The following is a 25,831-nucleotide window of genomic DNA, read 5'->3' on the forward strand; positions in this document are numbered from 1 at the left end:
GAGAGGTGAGGGGAACGGCGTCCCTGCCTAGCAGGAGGCAGGGACGCCGACGCTACACTCAGATTAGAGACCAGGTCAATGCCACACAGAGTTCTAGCAGCAGACACATCTCTTCAACAACTGTTAAGAGGAGACTTTGTGCAGCAGGCCTTCATGGTAAAATAGCTGCTAGGAAACCACTGCTAAGGACAGGCTACAAGCAGAAGAGACTTGTTTGGGCTAAAGAACACAAGGAATGGACATTAGACCAGTGGAAATCTGTGCTTTGGTCTGATGAGTCCAAATTTGAGATCTTTGGTTCCAACCACCGTGTCTTTGTGCAACGCAGAAAAGGTGAACGGATGGACTCTACATGCCAGATTCCCACCGTGAAGCATGGAGGAGGAGGTGTGCTGGTGTGGGGGTGCTTTGCTGGTGACACTGTTGGGGATTTATTCAAAATTGAAGGCATACTGAACCAGCATGGCTACCACAGCATCTTGCAGCGGCATGCTATTCCATCCGGTTTGCGTTTAGTTGGACCATCATTTATTTTTCAACAGGACAATGACCCCAAAACACACCTCCAGGCTGTGTAAGGGCTATTTGACCAAGAAGGAGAGTGATGGGGTGCTACGCCAGATGACCTGTCCTCCACAGTCACCAGACCTGAACCCAATCGAGATGGTTTGGGGTGAGCTGGACCGCAGAGTGAAGACAAAAGGGCCAACAAGTGCTAAGCATCTCTGGGAACTCCTTCAAGATTGTTGGAAGACCATTTCTGGTGACTAAAGGCCCCGTCACACATAACGAGATCGCTAGCGAGATCGCTGATGAGTCACGGTTTGGTGACGCAATAGCGATCTCGCTAGCAATCTCGTTATGTCTGACAGGTAGCAACGATCAGGCCCCTGCTGTGAGATCGCTGATCGTTACATAGCTTCCTGGACCATTCCTGGGTCGTTGCGCTCCCGCTGGGCAGTGTGCATTGCTGTATTTGACACCTTGTCAACGACCTCGCTAGCGATTCAGAACTGAGACACGTAGAGGTGCATAAATTGGACTTTTCTGCGTTCATCGTCCCCGATTGGTGGTCGCTACTGCGTCCTTGTTTTTTCAGATCCCACCAGCGTTCTCCGGCTGTGACTCCACTTTGAACAAATCAGACATCTTTGGCGAAGTAGGTATTGTTTGGGGTCTCAAATGAGTTTCCATTTTTAATTCATTTATAGGACATCTACCAATTATCTGCTATCATTGCTCTTCAGGGAGTGAGGGCTTGGCTTCAATAGCGATCTCGTTAGCGATCTCGTTATGTGTGACGGGGCACCAGGACCGTTAAAATACTGGCAGCAGTTGTCGCGGCAGGTCTTCGCATCATGGGTGTTTCTGCCATGTCCCACTGGTTGAAGGCCTGCAATTGCAGGATTGTTTGCACGCTATTCACCGAGCTCCACTTCCCCATTGGCTCGGTCCACAGAGTCCACAAAGCCAGGCGGACAGTGCGTAATTGCATCACGTCGACGAAGAAAGTTTTGAAGCGTGCAACAGGCCAAACGAACAGAGTCTATTGATTTAAGCTTCATGTTAATTGGCGTATGAAAAACTCTGAAGCGGTTGGCCACGACAGCGTGTCAGAAAACGTGCTGTGTGGGTGTGTGTGCACGAGACCCCTAAAATATCTGCCCATGCAAAAGCATATATATACAGATAGAAGCCAAGCCCTCCCTCCCTGAAGAGCAATGATAGCAGATAATTGGTAGATGTCCTATAAATGAATTAAAAATGGAAACTCATTTGAGACCCCAAACAATACCTACTTCGCTAAAGATGTCTGATTTGTGCAAAGTGGAGTCACAGCCGGAGAACGCTGGTGGGATCTGAAAAACAAGGATGCAGTAGCGACCACCAATCGGGGACGATGAACGCAGAAAAGTCCAATTTATGCACCTCTACGTGTCTCAGCTCTGAATCGCTAGCGAGGTCGTTGACAAGGTGTCAAATACAGCGATGCACACTGCCCAGCGGGAGCGCAACGACCCAGGAATGGTCCAGGAAGCTTTGTAACGATCAGCGATCTCACAGCAGGGGCCTGATCGTTGCTACCTGTCAGACATAACAAGATCGCTAGCGAGATCGCTATTGCGTCACCAAAACTTGACTCATCAGCGATCTCGCTAGCGATCTCGTTATGTGTGACGGGGCCTTTACACATGAGATTTATAGGAGACAGTCATCTTCCCTATACACTGCAATACCACATAAAAATTATCACAAGTTCAAGTTCCCTATGGGGAATAAAAAATAAATGAAAAATAGCCTAAAAAAGGTTTAAAATATTTAAAAAGCAAAACAAAAGTAATAATTCAAATCCCTCCCTTTTCTTAAAATTAAAGTATAAAGCGTCTGTAAAAGTCCAATCTATCAATATATAAAATTATTAAACCCATACAGTAACAGTAAAAAAAAAAAAAAATCAATGCTCCAGAATGGCGGATTTTCAGCGGCTGCACCTCCCCTAAAGAATACAATAAAAAGCGATAAAAACATTATATGTACTCTGAGATGATACTAATAAACACTACAGCTCACCATGCAAAAATAAAAATAAAAAAAGCCCTCGCTCAGCTCCAGCGAAAAAATAAACGTTACGTATCTCAGAAAATGGCGACACAAAGAGCGTTTTTGTTTTATTTTACAAATTACAATTTTTGGAAAAATAAAAAAAAAGTGATTGTTCTTGGAAGAAAAAAATGACAGCGCAAAAAAGAAAATTGGGGTTAAAACTAGAGTTGGTGTAAATCAGTTTGCATGACTCGGTTTATCGGCCAAATTAGTAATCTCTGACCGCCGGATGGAAGCCATTTTGATTAGCCAGCCTGGAGTAACGCCATCTTTGCAGTCTGAGGCCGGCTAATCAAAAGAAGAGCCGCGAATGTTGACAGGCAAGAGGCGGTTCTCATTACTATTATGGCTGATAGACAGGTCATGTGAATCGATTTGCACCAACTCCATTTAAGACACTTTGGTTTTCATTCACTAATAGGAAGTAGAGATCTTAAAGATGGTGGTGAATTGCAACAAGTATAATAGAGAGGATGCTGAAATGTTATGTATGACTGTGGTTACGGCAACAACTACATGGCAGTGTACATGACTGTCCGCCATGACATGCTGTTAATAAAGTTTGGTGTAAAAAAAAAATTACCTCAGAAAATTACTGACAGAAGGTTCACAGGGCAGAGATGCTCCTGTACACTGACTGACAGACACGTTGTGATAAAATACTGAGAGAAATACTATTCTGCACCAGCATGAGCAGCCATAGATGCGGCCGCACTATGTCCGGACTAATCCGCTGCCGACAGGACATGGTTACCAGAGGAACACTGATTTTAGAAGAAGCAAAGATGGCTGCCAGCACTAATCCTGTCAGACTGCAGCGATAACTTTTTTTATTTTTTCTTGCAACATATCCGTATGACGGCGGGTTTTTTTGCTGGATGACTTGTAGTTTTAAATGACACCATTCATTTTACCGTATAATATAAGAACAGGAAAAAATAAAATCACAATTCTTCCATTATTTTTGGGGAGCTTTGTTTTTACGGCTTCATGTGGATGTTGTATACGTTGACTTCTCCAAAGCGTTTGATACCGTGCCACACAAAAGGTTGGTATATAAAATGAGAATGCTTGGTCTGGGGGATAATGTGTGCAAGTGGGTAAATAGCTGGCTGAGTGATAGAAAGCAGAGGGTGGTTATCAATGGAGTAAGCTCAGGGTGTGTCAGGGTTACTAGCGAGGTGCCTCAAGGGTCTGTCTTGGGCCCTATATTATTTAATATATTTATTAATGATCTAGTGGAAGGGTTGCATAGTAAAATAGCAATATTTGCAGATGATACTAAACTTTGTAAAGTAGTTAATACAGATGAGGATAGAGCACAGCTACAGGAGGATTTAGATAAATTGGGGAGTTGGGCCAAAAAATGGCAGATGGGGTTCAATGCCGATAAATGTAAGGTCATGCACATGGGAAAGAAAAACAGCAGTCACCCATACATATTAAATGGGAAACCGTTGGGGAAATCGGACATGGAGAAGGACCTGGGCGTCTTGGTTAATAGCAAATTAAATTGGAGTGCCCAGTGTCAGGCAGCAGCTGCGAAGGCAAATAGAGTCATGGCATGCATCAGAAGAGGAATAGGGGCATATGATGAGAACATTGTTCTTCCTCTGTATAAAGCGCTGGTAAGGCCGCACTTAGAATATTGTGCACAGTTCTGGGCTCCGGTGCTCAGGAAAGACATATTGGAGCTAGAGAGGGTACAAAGGAGGGCGACTAAGGTAATAAAGGGAATGGAGGGACTAGAATACCCAGAGAGGTTGTCAAAATTAGGCCTATTTACATTGGAAAAGAGAAGGCTTAGGGGAGACCTCATAAACATGTATAAATACATCAGGGGGCAGTACAGAGATCTCTCCCATGACCTGTTTATACCAAGGATGGTGACAAAGACGAGGGGGCACACTATGCGTCTGGAGGAAAGGAGGTTCCTGCACCAGCATAGAAGGGGATTCTTTACGGTCAGAGCCGTGAGACTCTGGAACTCTCTGGGAGAGGAAGTGGTGATGTCCAACTCACTTAATGAGTTCAAGAGAGGCCTGGACGCCTTTCTTGAGAACAATAAAATTACATCTTATGCTTAGTTAATTAATCCAGGGATTTAATCTGACTGCCAGATTGGTGTCGGGAAGTGAATTTTTCCTCAATGATGTAAATTGGCCTATACCGCATGTTTGTTTTTTTTGCCTTCCCCTGGATCAACGCTGCGGAATAGCTGCAGTGCACAAGAAATAGGCTGAACTGGATGGACGCTTGTCTTTTTTCGGCCTTATAAACTATGTAACTATGTGCAATAAGAAATTACCTGGAAACATGGTTCTTCAGCTCAGTACGATTACGGCTACACAAAACTTGTATAGCTTTTTCATTTATTATTATTTTAGTGTATAAAGAAAATTCTGAACTTTATAAGAAATAAAACTGATTTGTGTTGCCATTTTCTGAGACCCGTCATATTATTATTATTAGTATTATTTATTATTATTTTTTCATTTAATAGTGCTGTGTGAAAGCTTTTGTTTTTAATGTTTTTTTTGCGTTTTTACAGCTTGTTTTTTTAAGGAAGTCCAAAACCAAAAAAAGCATATTTGGCTCTGTCATATCTGTTAAAATCTGATCTATGAAATAAAATTATTTAACCCATATGTCATAAAGCAACAAAAATCGAAATGACAAAATTTGCTGTGTTTTTTTTGTTTTTTTTTTGTCTCCAGATCTCTTCTCAAAAATATCCAATAAAGAGTGATAAAAATGTCGTATGGACCCCCAAAAACATGTTTAACCCCTTAAGTGCCTGGCGATTTTTCATTTTTGCGCTTTCGTTTTTTTTCCTCTCCTTAAGGCCCCGTCACACATAACGAGATCGCTAGCGAGATCGCTGATGAGTCAAGTTTTGGTGACGCAATAGCGATCTTGCTAGCGATCTCGTTATGTCTGACAGGTAGCAACGATCAGGCCCCTGCTGTGAGATCGCTGATCGTTACAAAGCTTCCTGGACCATTCCTGGGTCGTTGCGCTCCCGCTGGGCAGTGTGCATCGCTGTATTTGACACCTTGTCAACGACCTCGCTAGCGATTCAGAGCTGAGACACGTAGAGGTGCATAAATTGGACTTTTCTGCGTTCATCGTCCCTGATTGGTGGTCGCTACTGCATCCTTGTTTTTCAGATCCCACCAGCGTTCTCCGGCTGTGACTCCACTTTGCACAAATCAGACATCTTTAGCGAAGTAGGTATTGTTTGGGGTCTCAAATGAGTTTCCATTTTTAATTCATTTATAGGACATCTACCAATTATCTGCTATCATTGCTCTTCAGGGAGGGAGGGCTTGGCTTCTATCTGTATATATATGCTTTTGCATGGGCAGATATTTTAGGGGTCTCGTGCACACACACCCACACAGCACGTTTTCTGACACGCTGTCGTGGCCAACCGCTTCAGAGTTTTTCATACGCCAATTAACATGAAGCTTAAATCAATAGACTCTGTTCTTTTGGCCTGTTGCACGCTTCAAAACTTTCTTCGTCGACGTGATGCAATTACGCACTGTCCGCCTGGCTTTGTGGACTCTGTGGACCGAGCCAATGGGGAAGTGGAGCTCGGTGAATAGCGTGCAAACAATCCTGCAATTGCAGGCCTTCAACCAGTGGGACATGGCAGAAACACCCATGATGCGAAGACCTGCCGCGACAACTGCTGCCAGTATTTTAACGGTCCTGGTGCCCCGTCACACATAACGAGATCGCTAACGAGATCGCTATTGAAGCCAAGCCCTCACTCCCTGAAGAGCAATGATAGCAGATAATTGGTAGATGTCCTATAAATGAATTAAAAATGGAAACTCATTTGAGACCCCAAACAATACCTACTTCGCCAAAGATGTCTGATTTGTTCAAAGTGGAGTCACAGCCGGAGAACGCTGGTGGGATCTGAAAAAACAAGGACGCAGTAGCGACCACCAATCGGGGACGATGAACGCAGAAAAGTCCAATTTATGCACCTCTACGTGTCTCAGTTCTGAATCGCTAGCGAGGTCGTTGACAAGGTGTCAAATACAGCAATGCACACTGCCCAGCGGGAGCGCAACGACCCAGGAATGGTCCAGGAAGCTATGTAACGATCAGCGATCTCACAGCAGGGGCCTGATCGTTGCTACCTGTCAGACATAACGAGATCGCTAGCGAGATCGCTATTGCGTCACCAAACCGTGACTCATCAGCGATCTCGCTAGCGATCTCGTTATGTGTGACGGGGCCTTAACTCTTGAAGCTCATCAAGAGAATGCCAAGAGTGTGCAAAGCAGTCATCAAAGCAAAAGGTGGCTACTTTGAAGAACCTACAATACAAGACATATTTTCAGTTGTTTCACACTTTTTTGTTAAGTATATAATTACGCATGTGTTAATTCATAGTTTTGATGCCTTCAGTGTGAATGTACAATTTTCATAGTCAAGAAAATACAGAAACATCTTTAAATGAGAAGGTGTGTCCAAACTTTTGGTCTGTACTGTATAAATTCACAATCCCATGTACATACACGAGATCTCAGTGTGTCAATCATTCCTTATAATTTCATTATTAGATTGAGAGTTTTTATAGATAAAGGTTAGTTTAATGAATACGGACAGGACTGATGCATTAAGGTAGCGACCGACCAAACCATTTCTGACCCCGCAGTTAAAAAGAAAGGGGCCAAGTGGAATGAATGTGCATCGGATTAAAACATTGGAGTTCCCGTGGCCATATCAACTAAGTCTAATTTAGTGTACTCCCTTGTATGACCTAAATGTGCTCTAATGGGAAATATAAGTGGGCATTTAAATCAGTTGAGCTGTTTTGTATCTTTCACAGCTAGTGACCTATTCGATGTGTATGTTTTTTAAGAAACATGAGATTTGCATGTACTTAACTCCTTGCAGACTGTAACATGCCTTTTGGGGATTTATTAGGTCACACTAAAAAGTAAAATATTTTTTTTGTGCTGCAAAAAAAGTATATGGATTGAACAGTCATTTATATCTACGTACAATACAAAATAATTTTTTTTACAACATCTATTAAGGCCTCAAAAAACATAGTTAATGAAAAAAAGTTATAGGCTGATAAAATGTAGAAGCAATAAGTAAAAATTAAGCAGTTTGTTAAGGCCCAAAGAGACCCCACCACTAAGGGATCAATGGTGCATTCACACAGTGGAATGACAGTGCGGCAAATGCCGGTTTGGTACAGTATTATCAATTGTGAGGAAAACTTAACAAAAACACGCATATTTATGGCCCATGTAAAGGTACATTAAATTATATCAAATATGCTAAACCTAAGTCAGATATCTTTTTTAGAAGTTGGAGCACCCAAAGCATTGCTACTGTCAAATGTGTCACTGCGGATGGGAGATTTAAAGGTAACCTGTCACATTGTACATGTCTGATTTAAAGGTAACCTGTCACACTGTAAATGTCTGATCTGTGGAGAGCATGGTATGGAGAAGGGGGAGCAGAGCACAATGATATATATGTTTGATGTGGAAAATAAGGCATTCGAGAAAAGAAAATGAAAGAGCCAGTGTTAAAGAGAGTGGAAAAGGGATAAGTCTAAATTGATAAAAAATCACTAGAGTAAGCGTTTGGGATCCAAGGAGTGGGAAGCAGCCATGTTACCCCAATGTCAGATGACAATCGCCTGATGTGCCTGGGGAGTTGATTCCCTACAGGGGAATGTTAGGGCTAAATAGCCGCTGGAACCACTATTAGGAAAGGAAGATTTAATGGATAGAATTGCCTATAAACAAAATAATATTAAAAACTAATGGCAGCACAATAATAATGTTATAAACTCTTGGCAGCAATGCATTTCAGGGACGCAGGGCCCCCTTTATCGAGGAAGCTGGAAAAGGGGACTTGCTTCCCAGGAACACGTTGCTACCTAGTGTTTCTACTGTTGCTTTTGAGCTGCCTTTAGTTTTTAACATTATTTTACTTACATGTAATTTCAACCATTATTTCTTACTATCCTAATAGTGGTTCCAGTGCCTGTTAAGCCCTAACATTCTCTGTAAGGAATTTTCTAGCTCCATATATATTTGATGGCAAAGATTTGGTATAACTTGTTTTTTAATCATTGAAATTCATGTTTTTTGTATGTATATGAGTATGTAGGTGGGCCTACTAAGTGACTGACAGCTATCTCAGCATGTAGTCATACAGAGAAGAGTGTCAGTCACTGATAGGACTGCCCTCTGGACTCGTATGCAAACAAACACCAAGTTTTATGGAAACTATTCCCACAAAAATGTATAGCAATCTGATCAGCTCCAATGGCTCGATAACATCCTGCCTGCAGATCAGATACCGTCTTCAACATGACAGGTTCCCTTTAATGCATACCTTCTCACCGGAGTAGCCTGTTCGACCTCTTTGACCAGAAGGGCCTGGGAAACCCTGCAAAATAAAAAAAAAATCCAAATAATATTCCAACTCTCCACAGTTTAAAGCGGTATATATTATAGAGTCCTGACGTCTGAACTATAGGTGCATATCATATTTGCTTATGTTATTATATTTTTTCCCTTTTGCTGTAACTTTTGAGGTGTCAGGTCAACAAAGACCATCCCCGCACATTGTAAAATCCTCTGCGAGTCAAACAGCCTGGACTGATACATTATTGCATATCCTAGAATAGGATAAATTTGTGTTTCTGATGTATTTAGCTCATAGAGCATTCCTTTGATACTGTACAGTGATAATTTTCTTGATACAGTGCAGTAAACTCTCAGCCTTGAGAAGCGTTGGGTCTGATGAAATATAGATATCTGCAAATTGGTGAGGTATTGAAATTCAAAGGTAGCTAATATTTCAGGATTTTTCTTTACACAATAATTAAGCTTTATTTCCGTAAGACTGGAGGACCCTTTAGTCACATCTCTTCGTCCCTAATAAAAAATATATGCACTGAACGGTAACACCCTATACACTTACATACATGCCCACAGGTCCTTGGGGTCCTTCAATGCCATGCTTTCCTGTGAAGCCCTATAAGATAGTGAATAGCAGATCAGATATTAATAGTTTTCACTAGTTATGCACTTTCCCAAAGAGCATAAACAACATGAGCATTAAAGAGGAATACCAACTTCAAAGGATGGGTCGAAAATGTGTTGGAGATGCAGGTCCCACCACTGGGACCTATTTAGCGAATGTGGGTCTCCTGATACGCCTGGAGAGTTGACTTTTAGCTGCTACATCCAGGCGAAGAATACATGGAGAAGTCGTGTGTGGTTCTCTACATTGACAGGCAACAGTTGAGTGCACTTGCACATATGCGGCCATCTCTCCGTTCATTGTCACTGGCGGATGCCTTATTAGACATGTTCTCCACACATGTTGGTCTTAGAGGTGGGACCTACATCTATTATGCATTTATGGGAAAGGTTACAAGGGATATAGGGTTGGGGGGAAAAAAAGTCTCTTTTTGCACTTTTACAAATATCCTGTATTTGTATCTGCTCACCCTTTCTCCCAAGGGCCCAGGCTCCCCATCTGGACCCAGTCTACCAAGAAGACCCTAGAATAAAAAAGAAAAAATATCCATGTGTTAATTGACAGAAAACTGTATGTAAAGCCTGAAAGTTAAAGGGATATTGTCAAGATAAGGATAGGTGATAACTTACAGATTGTTGGGGGTCTCAGCGGTCCTTAGAATAGGGCATTGGAACCCGTGATCTGTGCTCTGCAGCCCTGGCTTGAATGAAGAGGACATGCGTCAACTTCAGCTCTATTCATTGTTTATGGGACTGGCAAAAGAAGCAGAGGAAAGTGGTTGGCTTTTCTAGCAGTCCCATAGACTATGAATAGAGGAGAGGTCATGTACAGTATGTGCACATCTGATCCATTCAACATGGGGCTGCAAATCCTGGTTACTGGGTTCCAGTGTCCTGTTTTTGACATCGGTGATGGTGTTAGTCATCAGACCCTCAGCGATTAGTAAGTTACCACCTATACTGGAAATACTTCTCATTTGAGAATAAAGTCTTTTTTTTCCCACCTAAAAATAGCACCACTCCTGTTCATAAGTTGTTTATGGCATTGCAGGTCAGTCATGCTCAAAAGAATGAGGCTGAGCTGCAATACAGTCTATAGACAAAGGGGTGTTTTTTATGGAAAAAGAAGACATTTTTTCTCTAACCTAAACAACCCCTTTTAGGCATTAACTCACTGGTGGGCCTGAAGGTCCATCTCTGCCTGTCTCCCCACGAGGTCCAGCCACACCCTGCAGATAAAGAGGAAACATAGTGCTTTATAAATGCTATAAAAGCCATTCTGTAGTGTAATAACCATATCAACTCTAGACATAAGTCTACTCCTTTTTACCAAAAATGATTTCCTATAACCATGTGGTAGACAAGTCATTAGGAGATGAAGGGGACATATATATACTTGCCATCACATTGGCAACCCAATTCTCAATACTTACTGGAGGCCCTCGACTCCCGGGAGACCCTGCTGCACCAGTTGATCCCTGGAATAGTTAAACACAGTTTTTTTATATATACAGATCATTCCGGTCACTGTATTATATACTAAGCTATGATGCCATGCTGCTGATGAAAATGGCCAAAGCAAGTGAATCTGCAACAAAGAGCAAAGACGATCATAAAAGTGAAGATGCTATGTACCAGCTAATCTAGACATCCAACGTCAGCCTTATGTATTAACTCTCTCCTATATGAACCTCTGTCGCCCCTGACTGAATATATATATGTGTGTGTGCGCGTGCTTATTATATACAGTACAGACCAAAAGTTTGGACACACCTTCTCATTTAAAGATTTTTCTGTATTTTCATGACTTTGAAAATTGTACATTCACACTGAAGGCATCAAAGCTATGAATTAACACATGTGGAATTATATACTTAACAAAAAAGTGTGAAACATATTTTCAGTTGTTTCACACTTTTTTGTTAAGTATATAATTCCACATGTGTTAATTCATAGCTTTGATGCCTTCAGTGTGAATGTACAATTTTCAAAGTCATGAAAATACAGAAAAATCTTTAAATGAGAAGGTGTGTCTAAACTTTTGGTCTGTACTGTATATACACACACACACACACACACACACACACACACACACACACACACACACACACTGGTGTGAAAAAGTGTTTGCCCTCTTCCTGATTTCTTATTCTTTTGCATGTTTGTCACACTTAAATATTTCAGATCACAAAACAAATTTAAATACTAGACAAAGATAACACAAATAAACACATAATGCAGTTTTTAAATGAAGGTCTTTATTATTAAGGGAAAAAGAAATCCAAACCTACAGGGCCCTGTGTGAAAAAGTGATTGCCCCCCCCCCCAACTTGAAACATAAATTAACTGTGGTTTATCACATCTTTGCTGAGTTCAATTTCCCTAGCCACACACAGGTCTGATTACTGCCACATCTGTTCTCAATCAAGAAATCACTTAAATAGGACTTGCCTGACAAAGTGAAGTAGACCAAAAGATCCTCAAAAGCTAGACATCATGCTGCAATTAAAGAAATTCAGGAACAAATGAGAAACAAAGTAATTGAGTTCAATCAGTCTGGAAAACGTTATAAAGCCATTTCGAAAGCTTTGGGACTCCAATGAACCACAGTGAGAGCCATTATCCACACATGGCGAAAACATGAAACAGTGGTGAACCTTCCCAGGAGTGGCCGGCAGACCAAAATTACCCCAAGACAGCAGCGACTCATCCGAGAGGTCACAAAAGACCCCACAACAACATCCAAAGAACTGCAGGCCTCACTTGCCTCAGTTAAAGTCAGTGTTCATGACTCCACCATAAGAAAGAAACTGAGCAAAAATGGCCTGCATGGTGTAACATACCTGGTGGCGGGCTTGCATAGTGCACCATCTCTCACTGTGCAAGATCGCAAACTTGTTCTTCAGTCCAGTCTGCTAGCCTGGCTTCTTTCCATGCTGTCTGTTTGTTTCTGTTCTGACTGCTTAGGGCGGCGGCCCAGTTACTTCCTGATTCTTGTAGCTGCTGTGGGCACACCCCTAATGCGTCCTCAGCCTATTGCTGTCTGTCACTGGATATTTAAACCAGCTTCACCTGGAAACTGATGCCTGAGCAACTTTATCATTCAGTGTGCTCCTTGACTCTGAATGTGCCAGGTCCTGTTTCTCTTGCCTGTCTGTTGGCCTTCCTGGAGGCTGTATTTCCAGGCCAGTCTGAACACGCTCCTAGCCTGTTCATTTCTGCCTCTGGGGGCCGTATACCCAGGCTCATTCCTGTATTTCGCTGCAGTAACAGTTCCTGTCTGAACTGTCTCCTAACCTGTTACTTGTTTTGTTTCTATGTCCGTTTCCTCCCTTTTGCTGCAGCGTCTGAACCAGCACTTGGCTATACCCAGGCTCGTTCCTGTATTTCGTTGCAGTACAGTTCCTGTCTGAACTGTCTCCTAACCTGTTACTTGTTTTGTTTCTATGTAATTTTCCTTCCTTTTGCTGCAGTGTCTGAACCAGCTCTTGGCTATACCCAGGCTCGTTCCTGTATTTCGTTGCAGTACAGTTTCTGTCTGAACTGTCTCCTAACCTGTTACCTGTTTTGTCCCTATGTCCGTTTCCTTCCTTTTGCTGCAGTGTCTGAACCAGCACTTGGCTATACCTAGGCTCGTTCCTGTATTTCGTTGCAGTACAGTTCCTGTCTGAACTGTCTCCTAACCTGTTACCTCATTTGTCTCTTTGACCGTTTCCTCTCTTTTTCTGCAGAGTCTGTACCTGCACCTAACTCCTACTCGTTGTCGCTGTACTTCTGTTTGTGAGTTTTGAGTCCACTCGCTACTTCTTTGCAAGTACCTTGTGTGTATCTGGTTCTGCCTCTCCCTTCCAGTCTGTTCCGTGTGAACAGAGCCCTGTCCCTTCTGCTCTGTCTTCGCTCACTGCCTTGGCGGTTTATCTCTGTTCTGCCTTACTTACCGCTCTGGCGGTTTCTGCCCGCTCTGCTCTGCCTTGTCCACCGCACTTGCGGTCTCGCTCTGCTCTGCCTTGTCCACTGCGCCTGCGGTTTCGCTCTGCTCTGCCTTGTCCACCGCATCTGCGGTTTCGCTCTGCTCAGCCTTGTCCACCGCACCTGCGGTTTCACTCTGCTCAGCCCTGTCCACCGCATCTGCGGTTTCGCTCTGCTCTGCCTTGTCCACCGCATCTGCGGTTTCGCTTTACTCTGCTTGATTACCGTATCGGCGGCTCTGAACCAGTCTCCTAGTCTGTACTGGACCCTACCCAGCCTGTGCTCTAACCTGCCTGTTCCTGTATTCCCCGGTGTGGGTCAACAGCCGTGTCCGGGGTCTGACCTGGAGTCGCACCTGGTCCCTCTGCTCGGTTCCTCCCTGGTGCACTGGCGTCGTTAGCCATCGTGCGACCTTGGTCGGATCGGGTAGATACTTAGTTATGCCCCTCCAGGCACTCTCCGGTTCATGGTCCAGTGGGATCACTAAACACGCACACGCCAGTCAGTCCGGGCGTGTGCATAACACATGGCAGAGTTCCAAGACTAAAACCACTGCTGAGCAAAAACAAAAAGGCTCATCTCAGTTTTGCCAAAAAACATCTAGATGATCACCAAGACTTTGGTAGAATACTTTGTGGACTGACAAGACAAAAGTTAAACTTTTTGGAAGGTGTATGTCCTATTATATCTGGCGTAGAAGTAACACAGCATTTCAGAAAAGGAACATCATACCAACAGTAAAATATGGTGGTGGTAGTGTGATGGTCTGGAGCGGTTTTGTCGCTTCAGGACCTGAAAGATTTTCTGTGGTAAATGGAACCATGAATTCTGTTATCTACCAAAAAATCCTGAAGGAGAATATCCAGCCATCTGTTCGTGACCTCAAGCTGTAGCGCACTTGGGTTATGCAGTAGGACAATGACTCAAAACACACCAGCAAGTCCACCTCTGAATGGCTTAAGAAAAACAAAATTAAGACTTTGGAGTTGCCTAGTCAAAGTCCTGACCTTAATCCGATTGCGATGCAGTGGCATGACCTTAAAAAGGCAGTTCATGCTCGGAAACCCTCCAATGTGGCTGAATTACAACAATTTTGCAAAGATGAGTGGGCCAAAATTCCTCCAGAGCATTGTAAAAGACTCATTGCCAGTTATCGCAAACGCTTGATTGCAGTTGTTGCTGCTAAGGGAGGCCCAACCAGTTATTAGGTTTAGGGGTAATCACTTTCACACAGGGCCCTGTAGGTTTAGATTTCTTTTTCCTTTTATAATAAAGAACTTAATTGAAAAACTGTATTTTGTGTTAACTTTGTCTAATATTTAAATTTGTTTTTTGATCTGAAACATTTAAGTGTGACAAACATGCAAAAGAATAAGAAATCAGGAAGGGGGCAAACACTTTTTCACAACATTGTATATATGTAATACCCAACTTCTGAAATGGCAATGTAAGCTCAGCTAAAGAATATATTATAGAAGAGGAGAAATAGTAGAATATAAAATACCATCAAGCATCAGAGATGACTAAGAATAAGGAGACTAGATAAGAGCGGGCCTGTGAAGCGCCTGGTGCAAGGCCAAGCACCATGCCGTATAATGGGTATATATATAGTGCATAGTGGGAACCTGTATACCAGGCAGTCCTCCTGCGCCGTCTGGACCTGGAACACCCCGATGACCCTGAAAGGGAAATAAAAGAAAAAGGCATTTAATTTTTTTAAACATACATAAAAATCTAATATACATATCTATCGATCTATCTATCTATCTATCTATCTATCTATCTATCTATCTATCGTGAGGCAGTGACTGGGATCGTATACGAGGGACGTTATATATCCCCAGAATGTGTACAGAGACCTATTAAACCCGTTGGAGTGCATTGCAGTCATAGACACACCTGCGGCTACAATGCAGGAATGAAGGTGAGCATTGACCTGGTCAGGCTATCTGGCTAAGGCAGAATAGTAAAACCCGGCAGGGCCTTCATTTCTTGGAGGAGGCTACAGGAAGGCAGTGGGGCGGCCTCCTCCCTCCAACCCGGGTTTTCCAGTGGCTCTTGCCACAGGTCCTTTAAAAACCCTGCATTAAGGAGTAGTGTGGTTCAGTGTTGGGACCTGCTAGGAGGATAGCAGGAAAGCTCAGCAGGATTGAGTGTGGCTGAACCACCGCCTGGGAAGGCTCTGCACCCGTCAGGCTCTGAGCGGCCCGGCGCGGCCATTGCCCACGGCAACCGTTGTTTATGGACTCATGTTAACCCGGCTGCGAACCCGGAGGACTTTCTGTTTACCCGTGAGTTGCTGAATAAAAGCTGTTTATGTTGGACTTGCTTGGGTCACTGCCTCAGTTACTGTACAGTGTGAACACCGCCGCCTTACACTATATATCTATCTCTATAAGACTATAATATTTTCTGAAACTACAGCAAGGCTTTTTATTCCATACTTGGCAACAATATTGTTCAAAGGTTATGACAGGTACTATATGTACTATTCACATGAATAATCCAGAACTCTTTCTGTTAGCAGTTTCTCCCAGCAAAGGAAATATCAGAGACAATGTGGGTGGAAGAGTCATATTTGTCAGCTCAGGGGGTACTGAGAATGAGCTGGTGCAACAAGTCTTACAAGCAAATGGAAAAATGCAAATGATCTCTCCACCAGAAGAAAAATGTCAATCCAGAGCCATTGATAGATATCTACCCTGTGGCTTAGTGCCCACGATGCAGAAATGAAGCAGAAATTTTCCTGAGCATTTCTGCATCTCCTTGGCAGAAAAATGCATGCGGTTTTTACATGCGTATTTGATGCGCATTTGCATGTGTATTTGCCATGCGTTTTTCCAATGCATTGTATAGGCAAATACGCATGCAGAAACGCACAAGAATTGGTCATGTCCGTATTTTTTCTGCGAGTAAAATCTGCGCAGAAAAAATACGGACCATGTGCATAGAACTTGCAGAATGTCATAGGAAGTCATGGGATAAGGTATGCAATGCGTTTCTGGAGCGTTTACGCGCTGCAAATATGCACCAAATACGCATCGTGGGCACACAGCCTGTAAGTCAATGTCTGGCCCACAAAAATTCTGCACAAACTGCTGATGCTAGAGCCGAAGTTTGGACCACAACCTACGCATACTTCGAGGTCACTGTCAAAGTACTGAGATTACATGTTAGGTGTCTTCTTGCAGTGTACGAATGGCTGATAATTTACTGCCAAAATCACGTAGCCAGTGGCTACTATGGCCGGGCATTAATTTGGCTGAGTTCATTCAGCTGCATCAATAGTTTCACCCTTAGGCCTTTTTCTGAGGACTGAATTTCAGGTTTAAAAAGGAAATGACCAAGTGTCAACTTACCGAAGGTCCTGGTGATCCGACAAGACCTCTCTGCCCCATACGTCCCTGGAATTAACAAGAAATGTAAATTACATGGAATAAGGCTGGCACAAATGTGAGGCACACGACACATCAACACTAATGGTTACAGTGATACTTTCTGTCCTTAATATAACATCACAAGCCGAAGGTTTTCATGGATCCACCTGTAACAGATCCAGGAGGTCTATGAAGTTCCTGATAGCTTCAGCTGTCCAGGTAGCCCACCACAAATAGGCTCAGTGTTAATCACCTTACAAAATTTGTGATAGGTGAAAGGCGTAAACTTGATAACAGAATCTTGAAGAATGGACTTGTTTTTATTGTGTTTGAGGCTTCCATGGAAATTAGCGGAGCCTTGTGAGCCAAGTGCTTTGGGGTGCATGTGTATGATTTGAGCACTTTTGTTACCCTGTTTCCTCTTGGTCCAGTCATTCCCTTTGGTCCATCTGGTCCACGACTTCCCTAAATTACAAGGGGCAAAGAAGAGAAACTTATAATAATAGAAATACTTGTTCATTAATATCAACAGTAAAAAGTTATGAATGGAAGGAAGTTCTAAATTCACCCTGTCACACATCCTGCCTGGTTACATCTCAGGAACTATTTAATCAGAGCCCGAAATCTATTTGATTGCTTTACTTTACATTTTTATTTCATAAATCAATAGTTCACGTGAAAATCACTAACTTTGTCATATATCTTATCAGAGAAATCTGCTTCTCTGCCAGAATTGATCAAAATTCTCAATTCTGAGGTAAAATCTGTATTCAGTGAAGAAAGACTTTACCATTACTGAGGTAGAATATAATCAACAGCAGCTGCCATCTCCTATGTAGATAATAATAATCTTATAATAAACCTTTATTTTTATATAGCGCTAACATATTCTGCAGCGCTTTACAAACATTATCGTTGCTGTCCCCATCGGGGCTCACAATCTAGATTCCCTATCAGTATGTCTTTGGAGTGTGGGAGGAAACTGGAGAACCTGGAGGAAACCCACGCAAACACGGGGAGAACATACAAACTCCTTGCAGATGTTGTCCTTGGTGGGATTTGAACCCAGGACCCCAGCGCTGCAAGGCTGCAGTGCTGACCACTGAGCCACCGTGTCGCCCCATAGGAGGGGGAGGAGGAAGGAGCTGTGCCTATAGCTCCTCCCTTCTTCCATCTACATAGAATCTCATCAGTAGCAGCTGCCATCTTCTATCTCAGTAACGGGAAAATAGGAATTATTCCTACTATTAATTACGTTTCCAGGAGTCCATCATGACAGCACGACAGGAGGTAGTTCTTCTGATCCTCTAGGGGCAGGAAACACATGAGAGGTTAAAAGCTCCCCCTCCCCCCCCCCCCTCACCTCACCCTCAGTGTTTGTACTGATCACCACCCCAGGATGGATGCAACTCTATTTTATTACACCTACACCAATGTTACATTCACATTAGTATCAAGAGTAGGGTAGGGAATATAACGGTGCTGTCATGATGGACTGGAAACGTAATTAACGGTAGGAATAATTCCTATTTTACCAGTTAGTCCATCATGACAGCACGACAGGAGAAATACCAAATCAACCAGCTATTAGGGCGGGACTACTGCTTGAAGGATTTTACTATCATAAGCTAGCCTTTGGCTGGTCAGTACATCCAACTTATAGTGTTTACTAAAAGTAGATATATTAGACCAAGTTGCTGCTTGGGAGATTTGGTCCACCGATGCTCCTGCCTTCTCCGCCCAGTATGCAGAAATTGCGCTAGTGGAATGAGCCCTTATGGTAATTACCATATCTTTTCCCTCTGACTCGTATGCGAGGGCGATAGTCATAGTTATCTATTTTGTCAAAGTCGGTTTAGAGGCTTTTTTGCCTTTGTTTGCTCCTGAGTACTGTAGAAACAAATTTGAGTCCTGCCTCCAGGGAGCTGTTACTTCCACGTAGCGAACAACCGACCTCTTAGCGTCCAGGGTATGAAATAACTTTTCCTTGTCGTTTTTTGGAGACTGGCAAAAAGATGGTAGAATTATCTCCTGATTTAAGTTCGTATCTGATACCACTTTGGGGAGAAAGGAGGGATCTAGTTTGAAAATTAACCTGTCGTCTAAGATCTTTAGATAAGGGTCCAGTACTGAGAGCGCTTGGATCTCACCCACTCGTTTTGCTGTGGTGACCGCTACCAAAAAAGCAGATTTAATAGAGAATAGATCCACCACTATCTGTTCCAAGGGCTCAGATGGAGGTTTACATAAGGCCGTTAACACTAGGTTCATATCCCATGGCGGTACCAGATTTCTAACTGTAGGTCTCAGGCGAGAAATAGCTCTAGTAAACCTCGATATCCATGGGTGTGTCACTAGTGTGTCAGAGGTGACAGACAGTCGCCCTGCAGTTGGTTGCAGGAGATCTCTAAGTTTGGCATTACAGACATCTTCTTAGAGGCTGTCTGTCTGTAGGACCCAGCGGCTACCTCCCTCTGGCTAATTAGCTCCCTGGCCTGGGTGTATAAATACCTGGTGTGTCTGAGAGGGAGGTGCCGGCGATATTCTTTACTACTTGTGAGGCATTAGCAAGAACAGTACTTTGTCCTCTCTGGAGCTTGAGGCCGTGTTGCGCATTTGTCTGGAGTCATCTAAAGCTAAGCAATCCCCCCCTGTCTACCATTGTTGTCTATAGAGTTTAGTGGAGATTGACTAGTGCTCATCTCCTCCCTTTCCTAGCCTTAGCCATTATCCAGGGAAAGTCAGGGTGAGGCACGCATGTGGCGATTGGTGAAGAGCCAATATACGGATGGTAGTTGAGACAGGATGACACTAGAACATACTAGGAGATCTCCACTCCCCACTTTCCCTAGTGTCTGGGCTCCTTTTCCCTCTTCCCTCTGTGTTGCACTAAGTCTTTCCCACACCCTGCATGACAGGTGGTCTACCAAGGGGTAGTCCAGAAATGCACTTAGGGCAGAGATGTGTACTTTTAAAGTATTTGGCCTAAAGCCTTTATCAAATCCCTTTTGTATGAATTCTAGGATTTTAGGGATGTCTGGATGAAAGGAATCTGTGACTGATTCTCCTGCAAAAGACAAAACTGTTTCCATATTCTGGAATATATGGTTGATGTTACCGGTATCCTACTAGACTGCAGAGTTGTAATTACTCGGTCTGAGAGGCCTTTAGAGGCTAGGATCCGCCTTTCAGGATCCAAGCTGTTAACTGGAGAAGGTGGATATTCTGATGAAACAAGGGCCCTTGAGACATAAGGTCCTCTCTGTACGGGAGTCTGAATGGATAATCCACCGATATTCGGTGCAACAGCGGGAGCCAGTTCTTTTTGGGCCAGTAAGGTGCTATCAGTATTAGAGTCGCCTGTTCCTGCCGGACTTTCCTCAATACTCTTGATATGAGTGGAATTGGTGGAAAAGCGTACAGAAGACCTACTCCCCATGGCTCAGAGAGCGGGTCCACGCCTTCCGGATCGTCGTTCGGGTCCATGGAGAAAAACCGCTGAAGTTTCCCATTTCTCCTGGTTGCAAACAAGTCTATGGAGGGAGTACCCCATCTTTGGACTATTTGATGGAAGATGTCTGGGTTCAATTCCCATTTGGAAGACCAGATTTTCTCTCTGCTGAGTGTTACGGGTCCGGGTGGTGGAACCTCTGTGCCGCGGTGCAAGGAGGGACCCAGAGGGGCGTAACTAAGTATCAACCCGAACCGACCCTGGTCGTACGGCGGCTAACGACTCCATGACCAGGGAGGATCCGGGCAGAGGGACCAGGTGCTACTCTGGGAACAACCTTGTAAGAGAGCAGGTGGCTCCCATGGGTCAGATGGCTGGGACTGACCGGTATGGCGGATGGACACAGCAAGCAGGCAGAAGTCTCTGGTTAGCTGACAGGTGGTCATGGTACGTGACAGCAGAGCAAGTAGTAGTCTCTAGGTTTACCAGGCAGGTGGTCACAACAAGTGACAGCAGGAGCCTCCAGGTAGGCTATCAGGTGGTCACGGCAAGTGACGGCCAAGCAGGCTGAAGTCTCTAGGCTAGCAGGCAGGTGGTCACAGCAAGTGACGGCAGAGCCTCCAGGTAGGCTAGCAGGTAACAGACGGGTAGCAGGCGAGCGCTCCAAGGTGAGCGGGTTAGCAGGCACGGCAGGTAGCAGGCAGGTAACTGGCAGGTGCTTCCTGGTAAGCAGGTGGACTTACCCATAGACAGACTGGTGGATGACCGGAGACAGACTGTCGGGCTGCAGAGTAGACAAGCTGGCAGACAGGACTGGTAGTCAGGCTGGCAACGGGACCTGAGGGCTGAAGCAGAGGTAAGTATACTTGTGCAACAACTTTTGCTCGGGCACCTCCATTTTGGAGAAGGTGCCTTAAATATGGGAGGTCCTCCGGCTATTGGCCGGGGACTCCTTAGGACTGCGCGCGCGGCCCCTTTAAGAGAGAGGGAGTCCGCGCCCTAAGCACGGTGCCCGGGAAAGAGCGCGCGCCGGCCGCTGCAGGAAGAGGAGCGCTGGATGACGCCGCGCGGGGAACGGGGAGGTGAGAGGGACGGCGTCTCTCCCTGGCAGGAGGCAGAGACGCCGATGCTACACTGAGGAAGTCTGCTACCGTGTTTTCGGATCCTCTGAGATAGACTGCCGATACTGAAAGGACGTTCGCCTCTGCCCATCGGAAGATCTGTGCTGCTAGAAGTATTAACCTTAACAACTTTTGGCCCTCCCTGCCGGCGAAGGATGGAGACGGTGGTATTGTTGTCCGAGGAAATTTTTATGTGATTTCCCCTGACCAGATCCTGGCATTGTTGGAAGGTTTCGCAGACTGCCCTTAGCTCTTTAAAGTTTGAAGATTTTCCTTGTACTTCTAAAGACTATAAGCCTTTAAAGTATCTGCCTTCTACGTTCGCACCCCAGCCTCTTTGACTGGCATCTGTAGAGATCTGAATTGAGGGAAGGAGGATTAAATCTACTGCCTTTCTTAGGTTTGAAGGATCTGTCCACCAGGAAAGGTAAAGTTTTAGCTCTATTGGCAATTTCATGCTTTTGTCTAGTCCTGATGACCGTGTGTTCTACGTAGACAGGATTGATCTTTGTAGGGGCCTCGAGTGAGCTTTGGCCCATTTTACGCTGGAAATACATGACGTCCTTTTGTATTAATGGAATGCTGGATCTGATCGTCTTCATTTTGAATCTTTTGTATTCTACCCACTGATTTAAGGGTTTGAGATATATAACCGTACGGCGTTTGCCCAACAGTTTCAGTATCGAGAAGAGGGAGGAATAGTGTCCCGATCCTAATTCTGAGGAAGGTACTTGTTTGACCGTGCCTAGAGCTTTTAGGGTTATGTCCTGCCAGAGGCTTTTTGAGGCCGAGAAAAAGTGCGGATGAGTAATTTGAAAGCGATGTGGGGGAGGATGGGAGAAGTCTATTTTGTATCCCTCTATAATGATCCATAAGAGCCAATGTTTTTTTGTTATGGACTGCCATTTTTCTAGAAAAAAAACGGAGCCTCCCCCCACCCCCCTGGCGTCAGGGTCTACTCGACGGACCAGATAAAAACTGGTTTGCTCTATCCTTACCTCCTTTTTTGCAGGACCATCTACCCGATTTACCCTTGCCCCTATAGTCTCGTCTAGGGGACCAACGGGATTTACGAAAAGGCTTGAATTTTTTTATTTTCTCCTCAGGGAAACATTTTTTCTTATCCGATGCCCTTTCAAGGATTTCATCGAGAACCAGGCCAAAGAGCTGGGAACCGGAGAATGGGAGGGAGCAAAGTTTGTTTTTGGAATTGCTGTTTCCTGACCAAGTTTTAAGCCAAATTGCACATCTTGCTGAGTTAGAGAGCACACTACCCCTAGACGCGAACCTGACTGACTCTTTTGATGCGTCAGCTAAAAATTGTGTTGTCAGTTTTAACATAGGCAGGGAGCCTGACAATATTTCTCAGGGGGTCTTGGATGTAATTTGATCTGAAAGGTCATCTATCCATAGAGACATGGATCTAGCCACCGAGATAGCCTCAATATTAGTTTTTATGACTGCTGCAGATGTTTCCCAGCATCTTTCTAGCATATTCCCTGCTTTGCTGTCCATTGCATCTTTTAGACAAGAGGTGTCCTCAAAGGGGATGGAAATCTTCCTAGCGACTTTTGCAGTAGGGATATCTACTTTGGGAATTTGTTCCCATAGCTTAATGTCCTCCGGGTTAAACTGAAGCCGGGCTTTGAAGTCTCTTGGTATAATGAGTTTTTTCTCCGTGTCTTCCCATTCTTCAAGAATCATAGTGTAGCATCGGCGTCTCTGCCCCGTACTAGGCAGAGACGCCATCCCTCTCACCTCCCCGCTCCAGGCGTGGCGTCCTCCAGCGCTTCTCTCCCCGCTGCTTCCGGCACGCGCTCCTTCCCCGGCAGTGTTCTTAGGGCGCGCGCGCGCGTGCTCCCCCTCTCTTAAAGGGACCGCGCGCGCCGTCCTAAGGAGTCCCCGGCCAATTGCCGGAGGACCTCCCATATATAAGGCACCTCCTCCAAAATGGAGGTGCCCGAGCAATGTTGTTGCAAAGCCTTCACTCTGCTTCAGCCCTCAGGTCCCGTTACCAGTTACCTGCCAGTCACCTGCCAGATTCCTGCTTGTTACCTGCCAGTCACCTGCCAGATTCCTGCTTGTTACCTGCCAGATTCCTGCTTGATACCTGCCTGATATCCGCTTACCTGCTTGCAAGTGTAGTGCCGGCGTCCCTGCCCTCTGCTAGGCAGGGACGCTGTTCCCCTCACCTCTCTGCTCCGTGCCCAGCGTCCTCCTCCCGCTCTGCTGGCAGCGCGCGCTCCTTCCCGGCCACTGTGCTTAGGGCGCGCGCGCTCTCCCTCCCTCTTAAAGGGGCCGCGCGCGCCGTCCTAAGGAGTCCCCGGCCAATGGCCGGAGGACTTCACCATATATAAGGCACCTCCTCCAAAATGGAGGTGCCCGAGCAATGTTGTTGCACTGTTCACTACTCTGCTTCAGCCCTCAGGTCCCGTTGCCAGTTACCTGCCAGATACCTGCCAGATTCCTGCCAGCTTGCTGTCTTATTCCTGCCTGATATTCTGCTACCTGCCTGCTAGCCTGAGGTTCGACGGTCTGCCTTACAACTCCTGTCAGTCTGTCTAAGGACCAGCTTGCCCGCTCACCTGGGAGCGCACATCAGCTACCTGCCTGCTTGCCTGAGGTCCGACGGTCTGCCTTCCAACTCCTGACAGTCTGTCTATGGACCAGCTTGCCCGCTCACCTGGGAGCGCACATCTGCTACCTGCCTGCTAGCCTACCTGGAGGCTCCGCCGTCACGTGCAGTGACCACCTGCCTGTCCAGTGACTCCTGCCCGCTCACCTGGGAGCGCTCATCTGCTGCCTGTCTGCTAGCCTACCTGGAGGCTCTGCCGTCACGTGCTGTGACCACCCGCCTGTCCAGTGACTTCTGCCCGCTCACCTGGGAGCGCTCATCTGCCGCCTGTCTGTTGGTCTTCCTGGAGGCTCCGCCGTCACATGCTGTGACCACCCGTTTATCCAGAGACTCTCGCCTGCTCACCTGGGAGCTCACGTCTACCATCAGCCGCCACGGGTTGTACCAACCCTTTACCCAGAGACTGCCCCGGTCACTTGCCGTGACCTCCTGCCCGTTCATCCAGAGAATGCCCCGGTCACTTGCCGTGACCTCCTGCCCGTTCATCCAGAGACTGCCCCGGTCACTTGCCGTGACCTCCAGCCCGTTCACTCAGAGACTGTCCCGGTCACCTGCTGTGACTGCCTGCCCGTCTTCCCTGGTCGCCACCCGCTCCCTTACAAGGACCGCCCCCTTGTATAGTAGCTCAGAGGTTCCGCCTCCCAGACCCGTTACAGTTTGCTCGGGCCATGGAACCCGGTGGCACCCAAGCTCCCTCGCTCTCGGACCTGTGTCATGAACTGTCCCGTCAGAGGTCCCAACAGGAGTCCATCCTGGGTCACCTGCGGAATGTCAATTCTCGCCTGGACACTCTGACTGCTCCGCCAGCAACCTCCGCCAGTGCCATGACTCGCAATCCGGCAGCTCCGCTGCCCACTAATACCATGGTATCCTACCCCGGACCCCGGCTTTCTGCACCTCCTCGCTTCGGAGGCGACTCCGCCCAGGCTCGGGGCTTCATAAATCAGTGCACCCTGCACTTTGAACTCCTGTCCCACCAGTTTAACTCCGACCGGGCCAAAATTGCCTTCATCATGTCCCATCTCACCGGGGAGGCCCTGGCCTGGCTAAATCCTCTATGGGAGAGAGGAGACCCCCTGGTGTCCGACTTGCCTGCCTTTCTCACGGCTTTCCGGAAAGTCTTCGATGAACCCGGACGGAAGACCTCTTCCGCATCATCACTGCTACGCCTCCGTCAGGGAAGTCTCACCGTGGGCCAATATGCCATACGGTTCCGTACCCTTGCCTCGGAGCTGGCCTGGGATAACGACGCTCTGGTATCCGTCTTCTGGGAGGGTCTGTCCGGCCGTATTAAAGATGAACTTGCCGGTCGGGACATTCCTACCACTCTCGATGACCTAATAACTCTTGCCACCCGGATTGACCTACGGTTCGAGGAGCGTGCCAAAGAGGTCACCCGTGAGAGGAGGTTTCCACGTCTAGCTCCTACTTTTCAGAAACCCGTCACTCCCTCCGTCTCTCCCCAGGTACACTCTCCTGAGCCTATGCAGGTCGACCAGACCAAGATGGTCAAAACCCGTCAGGACTTACGCCGTGCTGAGGGGAGCTGCTTCTACTGTGGCAGTAAGGAGCACCGGATCCGTGCCTGCCCGGAGAGGTCGGGAAACGCCTGTGTCTAGGTTCGCTCAGAGAGGTCG

General features: G+C 45.7%; 1 protein-coding gene across 1 annotated transcript in view; it reads right to left on the bottom strand.

The window, feature by feature from the left end:
• The window catches only part of LOC141154405 (uncharacterized), a 368,179-nt gene that overhangs the window by 34,127 nt on the left and 308,221 nt on the right, over positions 1–25,831 (bottom strand). The window contains exons 28-35 of the mRNA XM_073640289.1: positions 17,399–17,452; positions 16,970–17,014; positions 15,236–15,289; positions 11,075–11,119; positions 10,817–10,870; positions 10,112–10,165; positions 9,580–9,633; positions 8,989–9,042 (exon numbers count right to left, since the gene is read on the bottom strand). Coding sequence (XP_073496390.1) covers positions 8,989–9,042; positions 9,580–9,633; positions 10,112–10,165; positions 10,817–10,870; positions 11,075–11,119; positions 15,236–15,289; positions 16,970–17,014; positions 17,399–17,452 — 414 coding nt within the window. The remainder of the gene's footprint in view (positions 1–8,988; positions 9,043–9,579; positions 9,634–10,111; positions 10,166–10,816; positions 10,871–11,074; positions 11,120–15,235; positions 15,290–16,969; positions 17,015–17,398; positions 17,453–25,831) is intronic.

The sequence above is a fragment of the Phyllobates terribilis genome, unplaced genomic scaffold, assembly GCF_046119375.1.
Source record: "Phyllobates terribilis strain yellow unplaced genomic scaffold, ASM4611937v1 Scaffold_7__3_contigs__length_470593459, whole genome shotgun sequence".
In the NCBI taxonomy this organism is placed as follows: Eukaryota; Metazoa; Chordata; class Amphibia; order Anura; family Dendrobatidae; genus Phyllobates; species Phyllobates terribilis.